Here is a 23516-nt window from a genome sequence, read left to right as displayed (position 1 = left end):
ACAACTCATTCTCTGCCATCTGACAATCTTTTACTCGCCCTCCCTTGCAGCGCAGGTTTCCCTTTACTATATCCAGCAAATTCTGAAGGGTTTACTTAACCCTGCCCATCCTCTTAGATTGTTTTTTAATTAGCATTTTTAATCTTCACAGATTTAGGGTCAAAGGTGGCCACCAAAGGGTTCCAAAAACACAAACCCTTTTCTCTTCCCTCTGCCACTTCATACACAGTATTTTCCTATTGAGGGGATTGTCCTGTGTGTTTCTATTTAACTCCTCATGGCATTTTTGTTTATGTCTTAGAAAATAAGACTTCCTTGGGATAGCAACAGGAGGTAGGCTTTTGAAAAATCACACTGCTGAAATTCAGGGCTCAATCCTAACCAATTCCTCCCCCAATGCAGCTCCGAAGGTAAGGGGACAAAGGTTCCCTTACCTCAAGGAGGCACCTGTGACTGCCCCCACACTGCAGGATGCAGCACACACCCCGTTGGCAAGGCTGCATCCACGCTGGAAAGTTGGAAAGGATTGGGCCCTTCATCAGTGTTTGAAAGGGCAGATAATGTCTTACAGGGAAGTTAACTGCACTGAAAAAAACAGAACATTTTCATGTGATGTGTTTAGGACCTAGGTGCCCTCAATGTCTGTTGTGGTTCAAAATGCACTTAAATTATTCTGCTTCAATACCACATTTGTAAGGAACCCTCCTCCCTTAAATTCTTTTTGAGGCATTCCGATACAGGAATCATCTGTGGCCCTGACTCCCAACGGGTGCAGCCAGGAGCACTGAGTAAGCCTGGGGACAATGTTTCCAGATGTTCAGAGCTGGACCAAATGCTGCCTTTGAATGCTGACAGGCCGGCTACATTCAGTCAATAACCTCCCCTGAGATCTGTCATGTTCTCTTCTTCTGAAGCAAGATTCTCCCCACTGCCTGCCACTTCTCCTCAAAGCACTGCCACTTCTCCTACAGACACAGGTCAGTAGGTGGGGAGCCCTGCTGAGAGAGAAACACCCACCAAGCAATGATCACACAAGCGCACTTGCTTGAGAGGTCATGCCTCACCATGGCAATTCCCTGCTCCACCAGGTCTAGCTCAAAGCAGCTCTTAAAGGCTTCCTTTTCTCCTACACTGGGTGTCACTTCAGGACAATCCTCTAATGTCCCTCCTAGCCTAGTTTCCAGGGCTGGTGATATATATATATTTCCTTTTCTTTCTGTATGTCTCATCTGAATCTCAACAGCTAGCTAAGATTTAACTTTGAATAGCACCTTCTAAGTAGCAGGTTTAAACAGCAAGAGCACACACATGTACACTCTTCACAGTAGCTTAGCTACTCCTCTGGAACATATTCATCCCAAGGGATCTCCTTCAAAGCTGCAAATTCTTCAACTGAAAAAAGAGTGTTTGCAGCCTGTGCTGGAAAGAAGAATGTGACAACTTCTCCAACTAATACAGTGCAAAGATAGAGGAAGATGCACTTGTCAATTATCTCTTTTCTGTATAATATTCAAAAAGTATTTACACTCCATATTTTATTATGTCTTTAACCTGCTCTTTCTTCAAGGAGCTCAAGGTTGCATATAGAGTTCCTTCACCCCTGCCTTACAACAACTCTGTGAGGTAGGTCATGCTGAGAGAGTAACTGAGCCAAAGTCATTCAGTGAGTGCTTCTCAGCTGAACAGGAACTAGGATTTCCTAGGAGAACAGTACATGGCCACTGTTTTCTAGTGACCTTAACAAGTCTGAGTTTGGATGTCAAAATGCTTTTTCCTCTCCTTCCTGCTTCAAATTAAAAAAAAAAAAAGAGCACCAGCAGTTTCCCAGATGATTTTGCAAGATCAGGACAATGACCCACTAAGTAGTCATAAGGGTCCGTACTATATATTTTAAACCAATTCCAGAGTTTCTGCAAGTACTGTACAGAAGTCTCAAAATGGCTGCTTGATGAACCGCTGCTGACATCTGGTGGCTACAGTGATGAACTGCTTACCTACCACAAACCCCCAAAACTGGGGGGACACATTCTCAAGTTCACCACATCATATTTCTTCAGTGTAACAGCAAAGATTACCATTTTTGGTATACGCTCACATCCAGGAGGCAGCAGCATCTGAGGAAGTGAGGATACTGGTCTAGACGGGCCCAAGAACAGGCTGGGTCCTGAGCCAGAAGGGCCAACGCTGCACTTGTTCCTGCTTCCTCCACAAGACAGTCGGCGTGTCTGTTTTGCAAGGAAGGCTTTGATTATTCTGGAGATCTGTTTCAGTGCCGTTCACAGCAAAAACACTGTAGCTCCAACCCAGCTTGCTCCCGGTGTGGAAGGGATTGTCACTCCCGGATTGGCCTTTTCAGCCACACTAGACGCTGTGCCAGAACCACCTTTCAGAGCGCGATACCATAGTCTTTCGAGACTGAAGGTTGCCAATACATCCAACCTAGACATTTTGTTTACTGAGGAGCATTATTGCCTCAAGCCCACTGTGGAGTTTCACCAGCCACATTTGGGCTCCTGTTGCTGCCTTCTCAGTGCCTGATTCCAAGGTGGCTTGAAGGGAAGCCTTCACCACCAGGGCACAAAATGCAAACCCAGAGCACGGGGACAACCGCCTGCTGTTTGAGACTAAGAGTCAAACCAGGTGTTACCTTCAGCATGTGGCTGGGGCTAGCATGCCTGTTTCTGATTCAGGGCACAATCCTAACCAGGTCTACTCAGAAGTAAGTCCTATTTTGTTCAATAGGGCTTACTCTCAGGAAAGTGTGGTTAGGATTGCAACCTCAGTCCACTACAGCTGGATCAGCCACCCACGAGGCTGCAGGATGTGGGGAAATGGATTCAAGCCTCTGCACCTGCCATGGTCTTGATCCAGGTCACCGCCCTTGCTATTTGCTGTGGTAAAAATGCCCGCCTCACAGGGTATATCTGCTGACACTGCACCAAAAGGCGATTTTGCCCCAGGGCAAATAGAAGTGGCAGGTGAGCAGCACAAACTATCCCCACCACCACAGTCCCAATCTCACAACTATTTAACGTAGGAAAAAATAAGTATGCCAGTCCCAACGACATGCCTAAAGTGACATCCAGTTTGACCCTCACTCTGCAGTTGCATGAACACTGTTCCCTGGATGAGGCCCTTGTGAGTCATGTAAAAGTCTGTTAGAGAAGTAAGGGAACCAGGCTCCCCAAATGGAGGCAACTCTTCCACAGTTCACCCGCCCCAGTTTTCCCTTGAATAACCATAGTGGGAATGACCCCACCTAGCAGCCTTCACTACTTTTAGCCAAGCTGCACGGGATGCCACTGTCACCACCCTCTACCTCCGGCTAAGCCTGATGAGGAACCTCTGTGCAGATCAGCATAACAAGAAACACTCCTCTATCCCAGGGGTCTCCAAACTTTTCAGTAGGAGGGCCACATTGTATATTTGTATACAGTATATTTGTATACACTATATTTTACAATACATTACATTACAATATATTTACATTGTATATCTTACACCTGTTCAGTGTAACAAAAAAATCAGTTTTTTTCTGATGAATAAAATTTAAATGAATGAAAATTTGAATGAATCCAAGTTTTACTTGGATCTTGTTCGTAAGCGGCTTGATATGAGTTCACCAATACTAGCTTTCCACCCCAACCCATACATACTGCCTCCTTCCCAAATGGACACATCAGCAGGCTGCTGGTATGTTGGTACCCAATGAGCTTTGTTAACTCTTTTTGTTAAGTGGAAAATAAATAAAACAACAATGTCAGGACATGTGCCCACAGTTGGATTTTAATTTCTTTTTTCACCATTGCAGCCCCATCCTTGGCCCTCTCCTTTCTTTGCATTGGCCACTTCTTGGTTAGTGCATGAGACTCAAAGCCTACCTCTCAAACACTTTGAGTCAAAGGCAAAGAGGAATTTCATCTCACTGAATGAGGCAGTAATCACTGACTGCACCACCACTTCGGCTGCTGCTGGGGTTTCGACTCTGTGGACTCAGTGAGCACTAGCACCTCAGCAGAATGAGGACAGGCGCTGGCCGGACAATAACTGGGAGCCCTTGCTAAGCAGCCAGGTAGATGGGTACGGTGTTTGAGAAGTGTTGAACGTTCCGGCCCACAGCAACCTGCTTATGTGCTGGGTAACTGCACAGCCTTGCAAGGGGAGATAAGGGAATCCTTGCAGGCACAGAGCCTTCTGGGGCAGTCTTCTGTGGAAGCATCTACCTGGTGCAAGGTTCTGTGGTTACTGACAAGTCAGCAGGTTGCTGCTGCCCAGAGTGTTAAGGCTTCCCCACCATCATGCCACAGGTCAGATAAAATCTTCCAACCCCAGGCCGTAGTTTGGAGACCACTGCTCTATCCAGTCACATGTACTATATCTCCTCCCAGTTCTTGCTGCCACTCATGAACGGCCCAAGGACCTACCTGCTAGATGTGTGTCCCTCTGCATTACTGCAAGACAGCTTTAGAATAGGAGGGAGGCCAGCCAATGCAAAAGGAACACAAATTCTAGCTGGAAGGTGCTTTTAAAAACAAACTCAACCTGCTGAGAATGGATTCAGCTCCTTCTTTAGTCATGCAGCTGTTCCTCACTCTCCAGTATGGGCTTACCTAGAGTTCAGTGAGGTCATCATTGAAGTAAAGCAAGATGGCTGGCCTGAAGCAATCCCCATCCATGTTGAGCTCATAGAACTCCTCATCCTCATCTGGAATGTGGTTGAGCTGGAGGTTCCTGTCCATGTCTAGGGGGACGCCCTCATATTTCCACGTGTAGCTAGCTGCATGGGCATTGTAGGGCAGATACCGCTGCAGGATCTCCCACATGGACTCCTCTGAACACACCTGTGAGCAATCCATTTTATATTTATGTGCAGAATTACAGTTGGTTTGAATGCATCTCCAGACAAAGCAATTCCCTTCAACATCCACATATCCTCAAGGGGCCAAGTCAGCCATTTTTGGTTTCCACAGCATTAGGGCAGCATAAAAGCAAAGAGGCACCTTTGGATACCAACGATACTGTGAGCAGGAGTGGCTCGAGCTGATCTGCTTCCTGAATTGGGGCAGATAACCCAGCCTTGCAAGTACACACCTCCCCACAATAATGTTTAAAAATCTGGCGTTGTCACTGCTGCCACCCAATTCCTCTTCCCATTTGCTCTGTGAGAGCAGGAAGAGGATCAAGGAGCAACTGAGGTGGGTCAATGGATAGCAGAGAGACACAGGAGGCAAGGCACCCCTTATCAGTTTGCCTCTCTCCCCAACTCACTGCTCCTAGTGAGCACGTCAGTCAGCCTCATGGCTAGGCGGATCCTGACCATGAGCAAAGAGGAAAACCATGGCTGCTTACAAACAGCAGTCCTCCAGCAATGCACGGACATGTGCCATGGCAAATGGCAACAAATAAAGGGACAGAGAAGCAGTTACTTTTCTCTCTTCTAAGACCAAACATTAGGACTGGGCTTCGCTACCAGTGCAAGCCTTCTTTGTTTCCATGCCTAATCTGCATTTCTTATTCTGTGGCACCAACATGAAGTTGCTACACCTAAAAATTAGTGAAGGAGGGGCTTCATTCGCTAAGAAGAAAGGAATATGGGGGGATTCTGTGGCGGGGGTGGTGGTGGTTAAATCCTACACAGGGTATGGGACCCACCTCTAGTGTGTGCTCCTGGGAGGTCAGAGTGTTGATGATACGGATGTGCCTGGTTTTGGCGGACAAGATGCCCACCTCGTAGGATGAATCTTTCCACCAAGGTGTGCCAAAGTCATTGGCCCAGTCAGAGCGAGGCAGCGGAGGTGGAATGTGCACAAAACGACCTTGGGGAGTGTAATATTTGAGGCAGCCTGTGAGGGGATTGATATGCGTCTGGATCTGAAAGACAGCAAAATGGGGGACCGATCAGGAGGGAAGCCCTGATGCCCATTCTCTAGTAAGTCAGAAGAGGGTTCCTTCTGGCAGCACCACGGGTGACACACTGAGCGTGACCTGACTGTGTGACACAGCGTTGCCTAATTCAAAGCCATGGTTCAGAGCCTCCAGACACAGAAGTAATGGTTCCTCTTCTTCACTCTGTACTTTTAAGACCACGTGACAAGACTTTCTCTAATTTTGCTGTCCTAAACCAAATATCGCAAACACATTAATAATGATACCAATGAAACGAAAAAACCCTGTGGCAGCTGTCATCAGTTTCCCCACTGAGGATAGTGCAAAACAGCACTTACCTCAAAGAAGATAAGATGCGTCTCAAATAACATCAACAAGTTGCACTCACAGCTTAGAACAGAAAAGAATGTGGAACTCATGAAAAAAAAACGCCAGAAATGTAATGGATGCAGACACAGGATGGAGCCTGATGCCACCCTGCCCCTTCACACATGTTTGTTCTGCCTGAACATCTGTAGAGGGTTTAAGTGGTTGGGAAATGGGCGAGCTGCCCAGCCCTTCCACAGTAGCTGGATTATCACTACTGCAGTTTGTGAATTATGTTGTTACGACACAATGTACACATATTCCGGTTGCATTTTATTAATCTGCAATCATTTTCATCAACAACTAATGTTGTGTATTTTATTCATGATACCCTTATGATCTGCACAATTGTCATTTTCAGATTAGCTCTCCAAAACCGGGTTGGATCCTAACCTTTCACACTGTGGCCAGGAGTGAAGGACCCCATCTGAGTGTGCAACACTCCTTTCACTCACAGAAACCCACAGTTTGAATGATTAGAATTTGACCAAATGACACGGATTTTGTAATACACTTATGGTGCAATCCTATGCCCAAATAGTGCTGGCATCCTGGCCATATCGGTGCAACGTCTGACCAATATCCTTCACATCCTAAGTCATCCAGCACAGAGGATGATGAAGAAACAAGAGGCCTAACAACTTCAGTGGCACAACCCTCCCTCTAATACCACCAGTGTCCACAGAAGCCCTGACACTCCGCAACCAATCATGGAGTGACAGCCCCGTATCTGAGACACATCAAACAGCTGTGTAATGAGCAAATCACTGCCACCTGCTCAGCAGTCCTGTGGGGAAGTGGGGGTTCTGCAGCATCCTTGTGCTGAGGGTGTGGTGTGTCATTGGGGCAACTTCCCATGAATGGTGGTGCTGACTTTTGCCACGTTAACCATTGCTAGGGGCTTCTGGGGGGGGGATGTCATCCCAGCAGTAGCCACATTTTAGACATAAACCTGCCCCCACCCCTTGCTTGGTTACCCTGGTGGAGCTTCTCTGGCCACCAGCATAGAGGCTGGCTAGCTGCTGTGACTGACGCCTTGCACCTCAGGATGACATCAGGCCAACATCAGGCTGACAAGTTTGGTAGCTGTGTTGGGGTTTCTATGGGCCATGGCAGCAATAATGAGAGGGCTGCACCACCATGAAGTTGCTTGGGCTATTGTTCCTCTCCTTTTGTGATGCTGATGAAAATGACATTGCTTCCTCCTAGGCTAGCCCTCTGCCCCAAGTTCCCCTGAGTACATGAGTCATGGCTACTTACATCTTTGGTTCTTGGGTTGAACCAGTGACTAATGTCTTTCCCTGCTGCTTCTACAATAGGTTTCAGGAGAAGATCACCTGGATGGGCAAAGGAAAAGACTAATTTGGTCATTGTTGAGGGACAGAGTGGTGGGTCTAGATAGGTGGCTGGGAGCAAGGCCTGGGGGAGGGGTAAAATTGTCTCATAAGAATCCTGCTTGATCAAATCAAACATCTGTCTAGTCCACCATTCTGTCCAACAGAAGCTCACAAATGGGGAGGAAAGAAAGAAAAAAAAGAGGCAATTGCTGCCCTTTCCCCCTCTGCATTCAGAGGTACAGTCTACTGCTGCCATGTTGTATTTAGCTAGAATGACTTAGGAATACAGGCTGAGTCTCATTATTCTCATTCCCAGAACTCACCTGGATGACAAAAATCCACTATAGCAAATAGCAGATCAATTAGCACTATAGCAAATCAATTTAAAAAAAACAAAGCCCTTTGATCAGGTGATTTAAAAACAGCCTTCCTGACCTTTCTGATGTTAAGTTAGAGTCATTAAGAGGATCCAACAATCAGTCTCTCTCCAGACCCTTAGAAAGGATTATCTTTCTTTCACATGTTCAGGAGGAAGGGAGGGGGTCCCTTGGAGAGAGAATGATTGATGGATTATCAGCAGTCTCTCTAACTATTGTAAAGGACTGTTTTCCTTCAATTTAAAGGGCCCTTCTTATCCTGTTGAGATAAAAATCTCCACAACAGTAAGAAAAGCATTTTAAAGGGGTGCGTTTTTCCCCTTCTCCAGGGATCAGCACATTACTTCTCATCTTCAGTGGCCATTCCTGTTGAGTCAAATCCATGTATAAAAAATTCGTGCATAACAAGGTTGGACCTGTATAAGGAGGATCAGACCACCTCATCTAAGTATCCTGTTTCCAACAGCAGCCAATCACAAGCAGGACATGAACATGGCAGTTCTCCCTCATTGTATGTCCCCAGCAATTGGTCTTTAAAGGCACACTGCCTTTAAGATAAGGTGGCTTCATTCTAAAGTCACTGTGGCTACTCAGGGTCAACAATTCTCCTTACTCTCTTCTCTGAATTTGTTTAATCATTATTTAAAGGCTGCAAGCAGGGCTTGCAAGCAGAGAACACAAAGTAAAAAGAGCCAAGCTGGGAGCCAGTCAAAGGTCCATTGAGTGTTCTGCACACCCACTTCCACACAGTGGCCAACAAGTGGCTCTTAAGAAGTCCACCAGATGATAATGAAGGCCACAGGATAGCCTCGCCACAGAGTCCCCTTTCAGTCAGAAGATGACTGCCCGTGAGCATGGGGGCTCCACTTCGCTGACATGGCTGACACCGAGGTCCTCAGCATATTTATCCAGAAGGAAAGCTCACTTTGTTCATAAGAACATAAGATTCAGAAAGCTTTATTCTGGCACAATAAGAAAATAAGAACCACATCCTGTCGCAAGGAGTTCCACAGATTAATTAAATGCTGGGTAAAGAAATATTTTCCTTTGTCGAGTTCTCCCTACTGCTTTCCCCATTAGCCAGAGTCATAAGAAGAGCCCCACTGGATCAGGACAAAGGCCCATCTAGTCCAGCTTTCTGTATCTCACAGCGGCCCACCAGACGCCTCAGGGAGCACACAAGACCACACGCCACATCCTGTGGCAGGGAGTTCCACAGACTAACTACACAGGAACATAGGAAGAGCCCCGCTGGGTCAGGCCAGAGGCCTCCAGTGCAGCCACCAGGTGCAGTGCTGTGGCAGGGAGTTCCAAGACCAACCCCTCCACAGGGCTCACTCCCGGGAGCCACGCACAGGATGGCAGCCTCTGAGGGCCTCTGAGGGCCAGGCCTTCGCAGGGAGGCCACAGGCTCCCAGCCGGGCGGGGGCTGCCCGCATACCCTTGCAGGCCGCCGCCAGAGGGCTGAGGTCGTACACGCGGCCCAGGAAGGAGACCCAGAGGTCCCAGGGCCGGTTGTGCACCGACACCTCCCGCGGGGTCAAGTAGGAGTGCCGGGAGGCCATGGAGAGCGCAGCAGGCCGCGGCGCCCACGCGTCCCCGTTGCCACGGCAACCTGCCGCAACGCCTCTCGGGAAAGGAAGGCCGGGCTGAAATGGGAGGGGGCGGGAGGCAGGGAGCCTGGTTGGCTATAGAGAGTGAAACACCGAGAGTCACATAAAAAGCTCCAATTCCGGGTTTTTTATCTGGTTACCTGCTTTACATTGATTGAAGCCCTGGTGTCATTGCTTCTAACTGCAATGCTCCTACCTCTTTTTTAAATTGGATTGTTTAATTGTCTTTAGCATGTCAGAGGCCACCAGGGAAAAGCACCGCCAGGAGGACCAGGAAGCCTTAGAGCAGCTGGGATGTGCAGTGGGTGAGGAGGCAGGTGAGGCAGAGCCTCCCCGCCGGAGTCTTTCGGAAAGCACTGCTGCCCTCTTTGGGGCCATCTGCAGGCCTTAGACTTTCTGAGGCTTTAAATTTTATATCTAACTGTGTGAAGGCCTGCCAAGATTTTGGACTGACAATCAGCCTGAAGAAAACACAGGTCATGGTTCAGGATGTGGACTCACCTCCCTGCATTACAATCTCTGAGCATGAACTGGAGGTTGTCCATGACTTTGTGTACCTTGGCTCAACGATCTCCGACACTCTTTCTCTCGATACTGAGCTAAACAAACGCATCGGTAAAGCAGCTACCACGTTTTCCAGACTCACAAAGAGAGTCTGGTCCAACAAGAAGCTGACAGAACATACCAAGATCCAGGTCTACAGAGCTTGCGTCCTGAGTACACTTCTGTACTGCAGCGAGTCATGGACTCTTCGGTCACAACAGGAGAGGAAACTGAACACATTCCACATGCGCTGCCTCCGACGCATCCTCGGCATCACCTGGCAGGACAAAGTTCCAAACAACACAGTCCTGGAACGTGCTGGAATTCCTAGCATGTATGCACTACTGAAACAGAGACACCTGCGTTGGCTCGGTCATGTCATGAGAATGGATGATGGCCGGATCCCAAAGGATCTCCTCTATGGAGAACTCGTGCAAGGAAAGCGCCCTACAGGTAGACCACAGCTGCGATACAAGGACATCTGCAAGAGGGATCTGAAGGCCTTAGGAGTGGACCTCAACAGGTGGGAAACCCTGGCCTCTGAGCGGCCCGCTTGGAGGCAGGCTGTGCAGCATGGCCTTTCCCAGTTTGAAGAGACACTTGGCCAACAGTCTGAGGCAAAGAGGCAAAGAAGGAAGGCCCATAGCCAGGGAGACAGACCAGGGACAGACTGCACTTGCTCCCGGTGTGGAAGGGATTGTCACTCCCGAATCGGCCTTTTCAGCCACACTAGACGCTGTTCCAGAACCACCTTTCAGAGCGCGATACCATAGTCTTTCGAGACTGAAGGTTGCCAACTAATAAATTTTATATCTAAAATGTATTTGTTTTTCTGGCTCTCAACACCATGCCAGATACCTGATGTGACCCTCTGGCCGAAAAGTTTGGAGAAGTAAAGTTGCTTTTGACTCAGCGCATTTTTATTTCACACTGAATGAGATCTGAGTTCAGTGCAGCGTGAACCGCTGAGCAGCTTGTCTGAGGCTGGCTGAGGGGATCTGCAATACCTGCCCCAAACTGGGAGGGGGTGGGCGGCAGGGACTTGCAGTGGTGGGGAGGCAGGTGAGGCAGAGCCTCCTCACGGGAGTCCTTGAAAAGCGCTGTCACCATGTGAGGCGGCCAAGCACCCACAACCCATGCGCTCTGCTGTTGACTCCTATGGGGAGGCCCTGCCTCACCTGCTTCCCCACTACCGCTTTTTGAAGGACTCTGGTGGGGAGGCTCTGCCTCACCTGCACGTCCCTGGTGGGTGAGTGAAACTGCAGCAGCTTCAGGACTGACCCATTTGTCTTGGCGGGCTGCACCTGATGGAAGTGGACTGTGCAGTGCCCTTCAGCGCCTGCTGAGATTGTTCAACGCCTTTAAGGTGCGGCAAACCTCTTCTGTTTCTTGTGCATATGAGAACCCGGAAGGTCAGGACCCAAGCTGCGAGGTGAGGCGGTCTCGCGTTTTCATAGCTCTCTAGTTCTTTCCAACGGCCGCCTTCGTCCGCGTCGGGCAAAGCATCCTGGGAATTGTAGTTCCGGGAAGGAGATGGCGGCCCCCGCCGTTCCAGAGCAGCAGCAGAGAGGAGAGGAGAACGGCTGCGGACACAGCCCCTGTCCCGGGGTGAGAAGGGGGGAGGGGAGAGTGCGCCCCTAGCCAGTCCTACCTGGGAGTAAGCCCCATTGACTGTAATGGGCTTTATCTCTGAGTAGACATGCATAGGATTGGCCTGCTCGTTCTCTATTGAACCTTCCCAAGTGGGGGAGGAAGAGGAGGGAAGAAAGGATGGGGGAGGGTTGAGCCTCAGTGCCAGTGGGGGGGGGGGCGGAAGCGTCTCTTGGGGGTGCTCAAGGCATCAGGAGCAGGGAATGGGGGCCACAGTGCTTGGAAGTCTGGGGGCTGGATGGGGGGAGGGGGAGGCACCTAGGCTGGCAGTTAGTGAAGAGGGGTGGGGGTTCAAGGATCCCCCTACCCTTCACCTGCAGCCCTCAGTTGTCTCCCTCCACAGTGTCAGATTGGCAAGGCCCTCGGGGCAGGGACCTGGCCTCTTAAGTGCTGTCTTCCTGGTTGGCACTCCATACCAGGCGGCTCACAGGCCAGATGCAGCCCCAGAAACTCTGTATCTGGCCCCCGGGCTCTCCCAGCACCTCGGTCAGCTGCTCTCAGCGCCCAAGCTCTGCTGTGGGGTCACTGCTGAAAGGAAACCTGCGTGATAATTGGGCTCTCCCATGCTGTGAAAATACGGTCAAGATTTGCATGTGTGTTCTTTTCTGTGGTTTACAGCTAAAGGTTTCTTAGAGAGACAAAAGTACTTATTTCTGTTCATGACATCATTTCCTGCTTCATGACATCATTTCCTACCCCCAGCAGGCGTCATGAATGTATTTGACAGCTGTGTTCTGTACAAGAACAACTGGGAGGAGGGTGGGAAGGGTTCAGGGATATTCCAGAGAGGAGAGGTTGGGTTGAGCTGGGGAAGGTCTGACGGGAAAGGAGGCCATTTTATGAGCCCAAATCGTGCCCAGGGAGAGGTTGCATCCCAAACATCAGTAAGTGGTTCAGCAGTGAACAGGAAGAAGCCACAGACAGGCTGGGAGCCCTGAAGAGTGTGGATGGCTTTGTTGGCATCAAGTTCATCGTATTGGGTGCATCATCACCGGTTACTTCCGGATTGAGAGGCCAGATGCAACATGACAAACACCAGTAAGAGGCACAGGTGAACAGGAGGGCTTTTTAGAGTGCGTGAAAAGCACACTGTGGAGCTCTGCCCCCCAAACCAAGCCTCCTCCCAGTGTTTGTTGTGTCATGTCACTCATCTCACTGTCGGGCAGCAGATGGTCAGGAGTCCCGCAAGTGATACCAGACACCACCTGAACTAACACTGGTTGAAAAACACTGCGCTGTTTTCATTTGGTGGCCCGTCTGCCATAGAAACCTTAAACTGTTAGAAAATGCACCCTTTATTGCTCTTTAACTAACCCCCAACTTTGCCCCAAATGTGCGATTTATTCTCTAATAATTCAATCTATGCTCTGATTTTGTGAGCATAGATCAGAAAGAGCAGGTGATGTGAAGTTCTGGTAAAATTTGAATTGTGAACATTTCCAGAAAATGTTCTGATGCCCTAAACTGATTGGGATCCGTTTTAGTACATTTGACTTATATTTAGCAAACAAAACTCTACGCCATGTTCATTTTATATGCTATATAAATATATCAAAAAGTTAAGTATTTGAATTAAAATATTTGCTTGGCACAAAAATTTCAGCAAAGCATCCAAAATGATTTCAGTCTTATGAAATGAACAGAACAGAAAACTTTGTTCAGAATTCCTGTTTGTCAGAATACTTGTAAATATTTTGAGATGGGGCAATTCTCGTACTGTGTACTTCCCGCACACCGGAAGTTCCCAAACTTTTTCAGCTGGCTACACTGTTGGGCCATTGGCCCTGGCTCCCTGCTAGGGCTACTGTACAGGGCAGGGGGGTTTTCATGAGGATTCCATGGCTGCCTTGGCTGGTTCCCATGGCTCCTGTTTGAGAGCCACTACATTGTGGGAGGAAAGAAAGGTGCTAAAAATGTTAGCATACTAATTTTAGCACATCCAAAGAGCTGCTCATCCAATTGCCTAGTACAGCGTGTTTTGCCAGATCCCCAGTTCAAATTTTATTTAGAGAGCCTATGCCCACTTTAAGCTAATTAGCTCCCCTTCTTTCCCCAACAATGACCCTCATTCTGCCCTGCCGGACCCACCACCAGGGTAGCTCAACTGTTCAACCTACAGAGGTCCTCCTTCCTCCCCTCTCCTGCCAGCAGCTCCTCCCACCACTACAGCAGCACCTTGGTCCTCAGCAGGTCTTGGGCAAGGTAGCCATACACCAATCTCAGTGTCTCCAGCAGTCCTCAGAAGTCCATCTATCTGTCCATTAGTCAGCTAGTCCATTGGTCAGTCAACAGCTCCAGTAAGCCATCAGCTAGCCCATTAGTTCCACAGTCCCCCAATCCAGTCTCTAGTCACTTTCTTCCTTCTACTACCCACCAAACTTTCCCTTCATCAGGTGCTGCTTTTGTCCCTGAGAGCCCTCTTATCTTCAAGAGACTGCAGCTGTGCAGCACACTCACTGCTAGTTAGAGCCCTGGGATTAACCCTATGCTTGCCTGCCAGAGCACAGGGCCACTGTTGACACCACACCCTATCCCCTCGGGGGAATCTTGCACATTTCCATTACACAGTGTTACTCAAACTATGGGTCACAAGCCAATTTCAGGTGGGTTCCCATTCATTTCAATATTTTATTTTTAATCTATTAGACTTGATGCTGCCATGGCATGTGATGGCACTGGGGAAATGTTACACATCTTTAACAGGCTACTATGAAGATGCTTTTAACAATGACAGTAAATGGGACTTACTCCTGGGTAAGTGTGGGCAGGATTGCAGCCTAGGATTGTTAAAAATGTTACTGCTTGGTGATGTCACTTCCAGTCATGACATCACTTCTGGTGGGTCCCGACACATTCTCGTTCTAAAAAGTGGGTCCTGGTGCTAAAGGAGTGAGAACCACTGGCCTAGTACAAACCCAGTGGTGTAGCTAGAGGGAGAGCGATGCACTATGTTTTGCAGGGAGCCTCATGTGTCATCCAAGTGACCCCTCCCCTTCCCCTTTGGAGCTATTCTGGGTGGTGGGTGCAAAATGGAGGTTCATTCAGACCAACTGTTCACAATTTCTGCCAGGATTTGGGGGAGGAAAAGGCTGACTCGCCATACCTTCGTGCCCGCCGCAAGCTGGAGAACCTCCTCAATAAGAGCATGCGCATCCGCATGACAGACGGGCGCACCCTTGTGGGCTGCTTCTTGTGCACGGACCGAGACTGCAACGTGATCCTTGGCTCTGCCCAGGAGTACCTCAAACCCACCGGTTAGTGCTGGCCTGAGTTCACCCCCCCAATCATGCCACCCTCTTTGAACCCACCTGTAACAGAGGTTTGAGAAGCCCTGCTGTGCCCCGCTGCCATTAGAGTTCCCGATGGGGGCAGAACTGTGACGCCCACAGGCAGGTGGGCACTGGGGACTCACTGACTCCAGCCGCTTTAGCCTGGCGCAAGGGCGGCTCTTTTTCGAAATGGTTTCGTTCACCTGCTGCTGTGGTTCTGTAGCATGTAGATTTGGAATGGGGCATCGCAGTGGTTCTCAACTTCTTAAAGGCCCGAGATGCTGCTGCCCAGTTTATAAATGCTAAGCAGTGTGGCTAGCATGGTGATCGGGCAGCAGCGCCCCCCTCCCCCCACGGCAGGTTGTTTAACTCTTAGCCCAGTCTGCCCTGTCAGTTTCACGAACCACCAAGAATTGGGTCACAGCCCACTGGTGGGTCCTAGACTCACAGTTTAAGAACCGCTGGTGTATCGTTATGTTTTATTTGCTTTAGTTGCTTCAGGGATTGATGTTAATGCGGTTTTCAAAACGTGTTTTTTGACATTAGTGAGGCTTTTAGGGTATAAATAGGTTTTCTAGAAGAGGGTGGGTCAACTTAGAAACAAGTCTTATTCAGGAGGTAGGAGATGAGTAGGGATACCTGGTTCTCCTGGACCTTTGGAGGAGAGAAGATTCCAGTCTGCAGTTCAGAATTCTCTTGGAGGGGAATGTGGTTCGGGAATAGGACATCTGGGTCTCTGGAGGAAACCGTGGAGATGTCTGGGTTCTCACTCTCTCTCTCTCTCTCTCTTCCCCACCCCCTCCCCTGCTGTCTGTAGACTCTTTCTCAGCTGGAGAGCCCCGAGTCTTGGGTCTGGCAATGGTCCCTGGACATCACATAGTCTCCATTGAGGTGGAACTGGAGAGCTTGGCCTCTTTGCAGTACCTCTGACACCCTGCCAGGGGGCAGTAGGTGTCCACACTTGCAGTGCAGAGGCTTCACCAACCCCAGAGATGAGTCTCCTGCTCGCCTGAGTCTGCCTGGTCTTTATGGAGGGCAGGCGAGAAGCAGCGCATGGCCAACAAGGCTAGACTGGATGAATGGGAGATACATCCTCCCCCCACTGGACTTGGAACGAGATTGACCGTAAAGGTGTTTGTATTTATAAAACCTTGTATTAAATCTAAAGAAATTCTGTTGTTCTAAGTTGTGTTCAGTTTTCTGAATACCTGCTAATTCACTCCACAAAACACCAAGGGGACCTGCACACTCCTTTCCCTGCTGCACAAGCCCTTGCTCCCCCTCTGAGAGAACTCAGAAGTCAGGTTCTCCCCTCAGCTTAGAGCAGAACAGACCCCAGCAATGACACTCCCCATTTTGATCTGGGCTACCTGCATAAGAGCAGCCCTGCTGGATCAGGCCATGGCCCATCTAGTCCCGCTTCCTGTATCTCACAGCGGCCCACCAAATGCCCCAGGGAGCACACCAGATAACAAGGGACCTGCATCCTGGTGCCCTCCCTTGCATCTGGCATAACCCATTTCTAAAATCAGGAGGTTGCACATGCACACCATGGCTTGTAAACTGTGATGTCAAAATCTTTGGTGCGGAGGAGAAAAGGTTCTTCAAAAGGTAGACACTGAATGCCTCTTTCTTCCTCCTTCCAGACTCTCTGAACAATTTCAGGGACTCAACAGGTTCTGCTAAGGTGCAGGCAGGGATGCTCGGATGACAGGAATCCCCCTGTCCTCACTCACAGGGGCCTTACCCTTTCCCCACCTCCTAGTCCCTGACAACTGTTTGCAGCACCTCCTGGTCTCTGTCCAGCAGGCTCCAACTCTTCATCTGCAGAAAAGAACTTCACAGATGTGCACACAGCCACTGGGGGAGTTGCCACCTGCCCAATCTCAGTCATTTCATGTTGACGCTGCGGACCACTAGCGGCTGCATCCACAAAATGAAAGTAAAGATCATTCCACCAAAGTCACCAGCTGGGATGCAATGTGTCTGGAGCTGGCTAGATCCAGGCAGGTTGGTTTGCTCCTTTGCAGGAAAAGCAAGATGGCAGAACCAGTTAGCAATGCAACTGGAAGGGGGGAAAAACCCCTCCCCCCCACAAGGTGCCAGCAAGTCAAAGTGTATTTGAAATGTCTGTCAGAGGTCAAGAAAAAAATCAGTTTCAAGGTCCGTAAACTCTTTTTCAAGGGGACAGTTCTTATTTTATCATCATTTAGTTATGAATGTATATCCCACTTTTCTTGCCTGTGTCACTTTGCCACAAGGTGGATAGCAGAAATCATTCAAGCAGAAAAGCCCATAGATTTCCTAAAAACCAATAAAATGGATTAAAAAATGGATAACATTAACTCATACCATGCTGCTAAAACCCACATATTAAAAAAAAAAAGGAAAGAATAATATAAAATAACAGATGGAGCTGGACATACATTGTAATGCATGTATTTTTGCATATTTTTTGTGGCTGTGTTTTGGCAGGAGGGGAGCTATAAAGAAGAGCACCAAAACCTCAAACCTTTGGCAGTTCAGCTCAGCCTTCCGAGATGTTGTCTGTAAACTGCGTGTATCTTTTCAAGCCAGTGTGGAAATGGAAGGTCTGGGGTTGTGAGATGCCAAACTGAGCACCTGCTGCCAAATTCTGCAGCAGTGGAGAATTGCAGAGTCCCCACCAATAAGTTATCAACCGGATGCAAAATTTGCAATGAGTTTGAGAAACTGCTCCTCACAAAATTATGATGTCACCGTACAAATTGATGACATTGTACATCTGGTGTCGTGTGTGTAGTTCTGGTCAACGCATCTCAAAAAGGATATGGTAGAAATGGCAAAGGTGCAGAAGAGAACAACCAAAATTATTACTGGGCTAGGAACGGCTACAATGTTTGGGGCTCTTCAGTCTAGTTGTCTTGAGGGCAGACATGATTCAGGCACAAAGATGCACGGGGTGGATAATGTGGGTAGAGGCATGTTCTTTTTCCTCTAACATCGGAACCAGTGAACATCCACTAAAATTGATTAGCAGACCAGAAGGCACAAAAGGAAGTATTTCTTTACCCAGCACATAATTAGTCCGTGGAACTCCTTGCCTCAGTTTGTTGTTATGACACCTAGTCTAGATGCCTTTAAAAGGGTGGGACAGATGGATGGAGGAAAAGTTCATCACAGGTTACCAGCCATGACTGCAATATGCATCAGCATGGTTTTCAAAGTAGGCTACCTCAGAATGCCAGATGCAAGAGAGTGGCAACACAATGCAGGGATCTTGTCTTAAGTGCTCCTTGAGGCATCTGGTGGGCCACTGTGAGATCCAGGAAGCTAGCCTAGGTGGTCTTCTGGCCTGATCTTGCGGGCCTCCTCTTAAGTCTGACAGCACCACAAGAGTTTGCCAATATCTTGTGGGGAAGAGGAAGCAGGAGGAATTCTCCCCAGTGACACTTTTTGTACATTCCCTGGGCTGCAAGCAGTGCAGGAAATGGCATCCACAGATAGTGGAGCCTTCTCCCTTGGCTTCACTTTGCTCCTGCAGCACAATGGGGAGCATGTGGGAGCCAGCAGTCAGGTTATCTTATCTGAGGTTCCTTCCTCCCCTGGACACGGAGTTTCCATGAGAGCCTCTTGGCGCCCAGAGCTGACTCAGTCCTTCCTCATCCTGTTTGGTACAGGATGTTCCCCACTCCAGCCTCCCAGCCAGAGTGACAGCTTCCCTGCTGTTCCCTGTATCCTTTCCTGGCAGGCCTCCTGGGTCCTTGACACTCACAGGAGAGGCCAACAGCGCTGCCTTTCCATGCCAAGAAAAGCTTCCCTGCTGAATCTCTGCCCTGTAGCACAGAGGTCCACAGAGGGAGGGTGTCACACACCAGAACAATACTTTCTAGGCGGCCTTCCCAAGGGTGCTTGGCTGTATATATAGAACTTCCTTTTTATTGTTAAAAAAAGTGTACACACAAGACATACAAAGCATTATCCAGTCGCCAAAGTGTTACAGCTGCGCATCCCATTCACCTGACTACCTTATCCCATCCCTTCCAAGTGGATCCCATCAGAAGTCACAGTTCTTGCTCATTCCCAGTCTCGCATGTCGTGTTCCTCGCTCAAGTGTTGCATGGACCCAACAGTGGGCTTCTCTGAGGAGTTTCTGCTCAGCAGCTACTAAAACACAAGAGGCCAACCACAGATGAGTCATTCACATATTGATCAGGATGCCCTCCATTCATGTCAGTTCCTGACAGTATCTAGTTCCTATCTAAAGCTGCTTAGCAGCCTGTGGTCTATTTGTGTCATCATAGCCTTTCTCGCAAAACCCTTTCCCTGGAGGACCAATCCCACCACATGTGGTCAAAAGTGGCACTTGTGCTGCCAGCATTGTGCATCTGGGCATTTACTTTTCTGCTGCAGGCTTCTTGAAGGAGTGGGCCTCTCCGTGAACTGGTTGTGGGAGCGCCTGCAGCCCAGGCATTTGTGTGGTAACACTTGCTGGGTAACTTGCAAGAAATGGTCACAAACACAACACCTTGAGATGGGAGAAACAAATCTCCAAAAGGCTTTTCCCTTGGTGGTTGACAAATGGCATAGCCTTTTCACAATGGGACTGCTCATGGGTGCAAGCTGAAACCAGAACAAGAGGTTCATCCCAAGGAAGGTGCATTGTAAAGAACATTTCTACCTCTGCATGTCTCAGTACTGCACAGGCAATTGGGTTGGATTACGTGGGGATCGGATGGTACTTTTTCTTCAGACGGCCCCCCTCTGAATCATCTCTCTTCAGAAAACTTAATAGCAAGGAAAGTCACCATCAGCCAAAAAAGCCCCCAAATGACTGCAGCCACTCAAAGGTGTGCAGCGATGCTCTCATCGACCGACACACTTGGCTCACTTCACCGGCACATTTTCAGCCTGCAGGAAACCTTAATTTCACAGGAATGCGAGCTGTCAAATAAGAACTTTGCAAGAACTCCGAGAGGAGCATGAAGAAGCCAAAGAGAGTGTGAAGGAGAGAGAGAATCTGAGGCCTCCTCGCCAGGACATCTCCCCCTCTCTGAGCTTTTCCCTGGCAAGCTTCTGGAGCACGTTCCAGTTCTGGGGCATAGTCACTACCTGGCCTTTGTTTCCCACCTATTTGGCCAAGCTCAGAAATCCAAAGGCAGGCATGTTTCATGTGGTCATGAGTTTCACAGGTGAACTACTTGCCAGGACAGAACACTTCTTCCCACCATAGACCTTTATATAGGTATTTCCTAGGAGACCTCTTCTTAGATCTCTGCCACCTAAGGGAGGATCTCTGCCATCTCTCTTGCACACAAAGCCAGAGCTCAGTTTCTTTTGTTTTTACCATTTGCTCTTAGCCCTTGTCAAACTACTGTCATCTATGCGACAACAGACCTGCCTGCATGAGGGCAGATGAGGGGGGGCACAACCCCAGTTAAACCTGGACACCCCAGCAAACCTGCTGCTGCCTCAGCTACCACTGGGATCAGTTGTCAATTCCCCCATTGAGCAAGCAGAGGAGGGATAAAATCTCTGCTAGGGAAAGAGACCTGTCCTGTCTCTGGACCTGGACACGCAGGCTGTTGTAGCCCCTGCCTGCCTTGCGAGTGGCTGCATCTCTTCTGGCTTTCCCTCCAAAGTCAAAGTCCCTTCCTGTAGTTTTTCCAGGCTGATCTTGTCCTTGATCTTGGGTGGGGAGTGTCAGTGCGGGTGGGCCATGTTGCTAGGTGGGTGATGGCACTGGTTTCCTCTCTTCCTGTGCTGGATGCATCTTTGTCGTACCCAACCTGGTTACTGATGGGATTTAGGGCCTGCAGTGCATGCCAGTGAGTCTGTGTTCTGGGAGAGCCTGATGCGCAATTGCACACCTCACTGCAGTGAAGTATCCACAGTTTGATGGGGGAAAAAACTCTAGTCCCCTAAAGTTGGTTGGCTTGGCTAGCTCAGCTGACGTTCCTCAGTCCCAACCCCTGCCCTGTTATTTCTGTGCCCCGAGTCCCAGACTGTCCCCTCACACCCCCCAAGCCTCAAACCCAGACTTTTTCTACAGCGTCACTGTCCTGGGCGCAGCAGCAAACAGAGCTGTGGTAGCGGGTCGCTGGCAGGTTCTTGTAGACGGCTTTGCTGTAGGGGATGAGGCAGTAGCCCAGCTGCAGACGGCGAGCCAAGCGGCAGTAGGCAGCCAGTGCGAGGACCAGGAGAGGCACCAGCAGGGTGAAGCCAGCCACCAGCAGTGCGACTGATGCGGCATCGTGCAGGTGGGCTGTGCAGTAGTACGCCTGGGTGTGCAGAAACTGCAGAGAGAGAGAGAGAGCACATTGCATGCGTCAGAGGTTCCCAGGTGGCATGTGCTCATGTGTCACACAGAGGCCCATTGACCACATAGGCAAACAGAAGTATGAATCTAGGACGTCCATGTGCCAGTAGAGCACAGCAAGTTCATGCATAACCATCAGGGCCAGAGACAACCCAGTGCCACATGCTGCCCCCTTAATGGATGCTGTGCCAGCCTCTTCTTTCATTCCCTGGACTGGAACAGGAAAAGGGACTCTCTAGCATGCACACACACACACACACACCCCTGCTTGTTCTCCACACTTCTGCTCCTCCACACCCCCTACCTTTTAAAATCCTGGGCACAGGAGGGGGCCGACCTCCCAGAGATACTGGAAGGATTCCGGTTCCCAGAACAAAGCAAGCAAAGCTGAGCTCCTGCACACCCACACACACCCACCCTTGCCTTGGCAGCCAGGGCCCTATGTGGGGACGCTGGGTGGGCAGAAGATCCTGGCCCGTCCAGCTCATGTAGGAAACATGAAAAGACATTGCAACATCATTCTCATTCAAGTAGTTGGCAACCTTCAGTCTCGAAAGACTATGGTATCGCGCTCTGAAAGTAAGCCTTGCAAAACAATTGCAACCAAAAGTATCCTTCTGAAGCCTTGAGTAAGGTGAAACGCTGTCCCAGCAGCCTCCCGCCCACACCCGCTCGGACGCAGTGGGGACACTGCTGGCTTCTCCCGCCCCCATCTGGCCCAGCTTAAGCAAGACCTTCAGAAGGGGGTCATGGGGGAGCAAGGAGGAGGAATGGGCTACTTCGCAGCAAAGCAGGCCTACCTCCCACGTGCATGGAATAGAATGTGTGTGGGGTGGGTTTGGGGGGGGGCACACGCGCCCGATATTTGCAGAACCTGGGCTCAGTTGACTGCTGTAAATTGGCCTGAGGGGATCTTAGCCTGTGCCTTTCATGAGCCAATAGACAGTCTGAGCCAATCATTATAAAGTTTTGTTTGAGCCAATGGGCTCCCTGTTGAGGAAAGTGAACTGAGTCCCTTGTAACAAGCCCTTGAGAGTTGGAGGACCAAATGGAAAACTGCTGCTGGAGAGAAGGCTGCAGTACCAGTGGAGGGAAGGTAGAAGCTGCTGTGTGCAGAGCTACTGAGGCTATAAAAGGAGCTGCACCAGCACAGAGACCTCAGAGACCACCAGGGAAGAGCTGAGCTGCAAGACTGAGCTGCAGGACAAGAAACCACCAGAGAGGAGTGGAGTCCTGAGCAGTGTCGGAGAGTTGCTGGAAGGAGCCCCGGAGAGAGAACCTCTGGCTAGAGCCGATAACCAGAGAGGAGCTTCCATCAAGCCTCCAACCCTTGGCCTGCCTCAAGTCGTGCTGTCTCCTGCCTATCTCAAGTCCTCTCTCAACGGAGGGAATTTGCAATAAGGTCTTTCCATTTGCTTGGTTCAGCTTCCATTCCTCCTAATAAAAAGCCTTAAGCTGAGCTTGGGGTCAGTGGTCCCTTGATCCTGCATAACATGCACTCCAAATCCCAGGGTCATCCCAACTACTAAGCCTGCATCTGGTTTTTGTCACTGAAACGGGGAGGCATGCTTGGAACCAGGCCCCCTGCTCTCTCAGCAATCTGCAGTTTACACACCCATTTGTGATGGGATGTGTTGTATCTTTTACTGTGTCTTGACAAGATTCTGCAGTGTATTAAATGGCTAGAAATTGCTCCACAAACAGTCCTTTCTCTTAGTTGCAAGGGGGGGAGCTGTTAAAAATTATCTCTCCTGCAATTCATAGCCTGCCCCCTACCACAGCAGGATTCTACCCTTTATTCTGCTGCCTGGGTTGTCCTTTGTGTGGCTTGCTGAGAAAGGGCCAGCTATTGCACTTGGTCTGGGGTGGCTGATTCACACATTCAGGTCTGCCAGTCCCTCCTGCAGCCTTCCCAAGAAGGAGACATGTGAACTGACCCTTTGCCCCCACCCAGCTTGCACGCAGAGGCCCTTGCTAGCACTGCAGATGAACCAGTTTCCCCAGGATGCAGCTGCAATGGCTTGCGAGCGACCAGAGCACGTCCCTGTGGCACGTGTTCCAGGAGGTGACAGCCCCCCCCCCACACACCAGGCCTGCCAGGAATGGCTTAATCCCGGCACATTCCACAGCAGCTTCTGCCCACCCCACCCCAGTCCAGCAAATCCTACTCTGGTCAG

The 23516-nt window shown here is 49.6% G+C and overlaps 3 protein-coding genes across 3 annotated transcripts in view; 1 reads left to right on the top strand and 2 right to left on the bottom strand.

Moving 5' to 3' along the window:
• Positions 1 to 1820: 1820 nt before the first annotated feature.
• Positions 1821 to 9551, bottom strand: CYB5D1 (cytochrome b5 domain containing 1). Its single transcript, XM_066631260.1, has 5 exons — positions 9408 to 9551; positions 7513 to 7589; positions 5653 to 5871; positions 4611 to 4841; positions 1821 to 2225 (listed from the first exon to the last, which is right to left on the bottom strand). The coding sequence occupies exons 1-4, from the start codon at positions 9529 to 9531 to the stop codon at positions 4611 to 4613; spliced, it is 651 nt and encodes a 216-aa protein (XP_066487357.1). The 5' UTR covers positions 9532 to 9551; the 3' UTR covers positions 1821 to 2225.
• Positions 9552 to 11635: 2084 nt separating this feature from the next.
• Positions 11636 to 16215, top strand: NAA38 (N-alpha-acetyltransferase 38, NatC auxiliary subunit). The gene is made up of 3 exons (XM_066628835.1): positions 11636 to 11730; positions 14843 to 15026; positions 15859 to 16215. The coding sequence occupies exons 1-3, from the start codon at positions 11656 to 11658 to the stop codon at positions 15969 to 15971; spliced, it is 372 nt and encodes a 123-aa protein (XP_066484932.1). The 5' UTR covers positions 11636 to 11655; the 3' UTR covers positions 15972 to 16215.
• Positions 16216 to 20668: 4453 nt separating this feature from the next.
• The window catches only part of TMEM88 (transmembrane protein 88), a 4172-nt gene continuing 1324 nt past the window's right edge, over positions 20669 to 23516 (bottom strand). The window contains exon 2 of the mRNA XM_066631204.1: positions 20669 to 21316. Within this exon, the coding sequence (XP_066487301.1) occupies positions 21050 to 21316 (267 nt within the window). The 3' untranslated portion in view covers positions 20669 to 21049. The remainder of the gene's footprint in view (positions 21317 to 23516) is intronic.

This window comes from Tiliqua scincoides, chromosome 5 (assembly GCF_035046505.1).
Source record: "Tiliqua scincoides isolate rTilSci1 chromosome 5, rTilSci1.hap2, whole genome shotgun sequence".
NCBI classification, from domain to species: Eukaryota; Metazoa; Chordata; class Lepidosauria; order Squamata; family Scincidae; genus Tiliqua; species Tiliqua scincoides.
The sequence above is the reverse complement of the archived record's forward strand: the minus strand, read 5'-3'. Positions and strand labels throughout refer to the sequence as shown.

Excerpts from the sequence above, each read along its gene's own strand:
- CYB5D1 (XM_066631260.1), bottom strand. The coding sequence starts at position 9,531 with ATGGCCTCCCGGCACTCCTACTTGACCCCGCGGGAGGTGTCGGTGCAC. Across the intron at positions 5,872-7,512 it reads TCAACCCAAGAACCAAAGAT|ATCCAGACGCATATCAATCC; the intron begins GTAAGTAGCCAT and ends GCTGTCTTTCAG. Across the intron at positions 4,842-5,652 it reads CCCAGGAGCACACACTAGAG|GTGTGTTCAGAGGAGTCCAT; the intron begins GTGGGTCCCATA and ends GATTGCTCACAG.
- NAA38 (XM_066628835.1), top strand. The coding sequence starts at position 11,656 with ATGGCGGCCCCCGCCGTTCCAGAGCAGCAGCAGAGAGGAGAGGAGAAC. Across the intron at positions 11,731-14,842 it reads GACACAGCCCCTGTCCCGGG|GATTTGGGGGAGGAAAAGGC; the intron begins GTGAGAAGGGGG and ends AATTTCTGCCAG. Across the intron at positions 15,027-15,858 it reads GGAGTACCTCAAACCCACCG|ACTCTTTCTCAGCTGGAGAG; the intron begins GTTAGTGCTGGC and ends TGCTGTCTGTAG.